Source organism: Budorcas taxicolor, chromosome 11 (assembly GCF_023091745.1).
Source record: "Budorcas taxicolor isolate Tak-1 chromosome 11, Takin1.1, whole genome shotgun sequence".
Taxonomy (NCBI): Eukaryota; Metazoa; Chordata; class Mammalia; order Artiodactyla; family Bovidae; genus Budorcas; species Budorcas taxicolor.
In genome coordinates, this window is record NC_068920.1 from 143,029,813 (window position 1) to 143,032,686 (window position 2,874).

The 2,874-nt window shown below is 66.5% G+C and overlaps 1 protein-coding gene across 1 annotated transcript; it reads right to left on the reverse strand.

The window, feature by feature from the left end:
- Nucleotides 1–392: 392 nt before the first annotated feature.
- On the reverse strand, nucleotides 393–2,539 carry LRATD1 (LRAT domain containing 1). The gene is made up of 2 exons (XM_052648831.1): nucleotides 2,326–2,539; nucleotides 393–1,328 (listed from the first exon to the last, which is right to left on the reverse strand). The coding sequence occupies exon 2, from the start codon at nucleotides 1,290–1,292 to the stop codon at nucleotides 399–401; it is 894 nt and encodes a 297-aa protein (XP_052504791.1). The 5' UTR covers nucleotides 1,293–1,328; nucleotides 2,326–2,539; the 3' UTR covers nucleotides 393–398.
- Nucleotides 2,540–2,874: the final 335 nt, after the last annotated feature.

Here is a 2,874-nt window from a genome sequence, read left to right on the forward strand (position 1 = left end):
TGGGGCGCGGTGAAGGTCCCTTTCTAGGAGTGGTCGAGGGTCAGTCACTGACCAGTGACTCGCGGGGGAGCCTGGTCCCTGCTCCCCTCGGCCCATTATCCAATCCCCACTTACAACCCAAGGCGGGTAGCGCAGGCTGGGTCTCCCAACACCATCACCACCCTTAGGGGGCTCGGCCGAGCGCCCACCGCCCTTTGGGTCCCCGGGCGAGTTCCTGGGACTTCTGCCATCGCCAGAGAGGTGCGAGGCTGAGGCTGCCGCCTGGGGCGCTGGCCGCTGCCGGCTGCCCTTAACGAGGGGGCAGGGGTGGTGAATCGCTGGCTTGGAGCCCGGGGGCGGGGGAGGAGCCGGGGGCCAGGAGACCGGAGGGGCGGGCGGCTCCCCCCTCCAGACTACTGCTACTCCTTGTCATCCACGAGGTCCGCGAGCTCCTGGAGCACCCGCAGGCGGCCGCTGGCGTCTATGCGGCGCTTCTCGCGGATGAGGTCTTCCAGGCTGTGAAACCTGGCCGTGTGCACCTTGTTGTCGGCCAGGTGCACCTTGAGATAGTACTGCTGCTGCGGGGGTTGCGTGCCGGCCGGCACCTCCCCGCCCGCCTTGAACTCCCGCTTGCCGAAGCGGCACCAGGCGGCGAAGCTCTCCGAGTTCGTCCAGCAGATCTCTTCGCTCTTGAGGCCCAGGTGGCCGCAGGCGTTCTGCACCACCAGCTCAGCCACCAGGGGACGGTAGCGGTACCAGCTATTCACCACCCGGCCCACGTTGGCCGCGCCCGCCTCGTACAGGCTGTCCTGGCGGATCTCGCCTTGGCACAGGTGGATGATCTGCCCGCCGCCCACGTACACGGCCCAGTGCGGGGCGGGCGCGGGCGGCTCCGGCGCGGGCTGCAGCCACAGCAGCTCCAGCAGGTCGCCTGGCTCGCAGAGCGCCGGCAGGGCAGTGACCGCGTAGACGCTCAGGTCGGCGCCCTGCGGGCCGCCGCTCACTTTGGAAAAGATGCATTCCTGGCCCCGAAAGGCGGAGAACTGAGTTTCGTTGAGGACCAGCTGGTGCAGCAGGTGGTGGTGGTGATGGTGGTGGTGGTGGCGGCTGGGGCTCTCCGGGCAGGGGGCGCAGCCCGGGGGTGCCTTCACGCCGAACTTGTCGGGCTGGCCGCGTTCGTCCAAGTCCTCCTCTTCATCCGAGAAGAAATAAGCGACCCCGACCCGCAGCTCGTCCTTTTCAATCCCTGACGGGTCTCCGGTGGGCAGCTCGCTGTAGTTGAGGTGGGTGATGCGGTCCAGTTGGTTGCCCATCAATGAGGCGGCGAGGCGAGGGCCAGGAGCGGGGATCTGCGGAAGCACAGGAGACACGCAGAGAACACGATCAGAGTCGCGCCCGGCCCTCCCCAGGACGAGCGGTGGCCCTGGGACCTGGCCGCCCGAGCGCCTGTCCTCGAGTCAACCGTCCCAGCCGAGTGCCCTTTGCCAACCGGGGGCCAGGACTGACACAGAAGCCACCGGTCCGCGGACAGCACCACACAGTCTCAGACCCTGCATAGGAACCCGGGTCCAACTCCCACAAGAGAAAAGGCAGGAGGGCAGGAGGGCTGGAGGGCGTGCGGGGTCCCGGTGGGAAGGACAGGAGGGCTGGGGCAGCGTAGGAGTCAGGTCAGGACACCCGGGAAAGGAGGGAGGGCTGGGCTGGGAGAAGGAAGGGACGCCTCTGGTCCCAGAGCTTGGAGCAAGCTGCGCTCACATGTCAGTCCCCACCCTCCCCAGCCCACCCCTCAGTTTTACACTAGATTACACTCCCCGACAGCGCCTCGCACAATGAGAATCGCACATATCACAGGCACTCGCTTGACACCAACAAAATTTTGCACACTTGGGAGTCCAGACGCTGACAGGCTGGTACACTGGTGTGATAATGTCACATGCACACACAATGACAAACCCTCGCGACGACACACTCGGACCCCCACCTTCGCACACAATTCCAATCCCACGCTTGCACGCTCGCCCAGGCACGTACATCCATGCTCTCAAGGCACACCTGCCCACACAGGCAGGTGCACTCTGCCCCTGAGTTCTCTTCCCCCCCCTCACCCCCCCTGCCAGCCGAGTCAATCTGGCTGCGCCAGGGCGAGGCTGCTCTGTCTAAAATAACCTAACAAAGAGGCGAGGGGAGGATGGGGAAGCCGGTGCGGGGTGCATGTGTGCGGCTGTGGGTTGTGTGACGAGGTCCACTTGCAGCCAAAAGACCCCTCTCCCTCCTACCCGGCACAGGGTCCAAATAATCTGATGAAGAAAACACGTTTCCAAGGCAAAGCAAACCGCCTCTTCGTACCCGTGATTTCCCTGCTCCCGAAACCCCAAACTCCTTTAAAGTCTCCTGGTCCCCATGGGTGCCGCGGAGGTGGTGGTGACGAGCGGGTCCTGGGCGGTGAGCGAGGCTGCGGCTCAGTTCTGCCCCGCGTGGATCGGTTCGGTGCGGTCCCCGGCGCGGTGCCTGTGCGCCTGCCCGTCGGCGGTGGCAGGGGCGCCGGCTCCACCTGGGCAGTCCAGACTCTGTTCTGCTTTCGTGCAGCCCAGCGGACGACTCTTTAAGTAGCCGAAGCAGCTGGTTCCAGGGCCCGCCCCGGGACGCGCTCATTGGCTGGGGCGAGTGTCCAGGCCCCGTCAATCTTCGCCGGAGGGGGCGGGGTGCAGGGGCGGGTCTCCGGTGCGCGCCCCGCCCCGCCCCCGCGCACCGGAGCGCGCGCCGCCCTCGGGAGCGAGGTGTGAGCGCCTGCCGGGAGCGCGCGAGGGCCGGCCCACTTGCCTCCGCGCCAGCAGCTGCTGCTACGGATCGTAACCTAGCGCACCATCCTCCCGGAATGGTACTTTGCCCGGAAGA

Coding starts and splice junctions, on each gene's coding strand:
- LRATD1 (XM_052648831.1), bottom strand. CDS start 1,292: ATGGGCAACCAACTGGACCGCATCACCCACCTCAACTACAGCGAGCTG.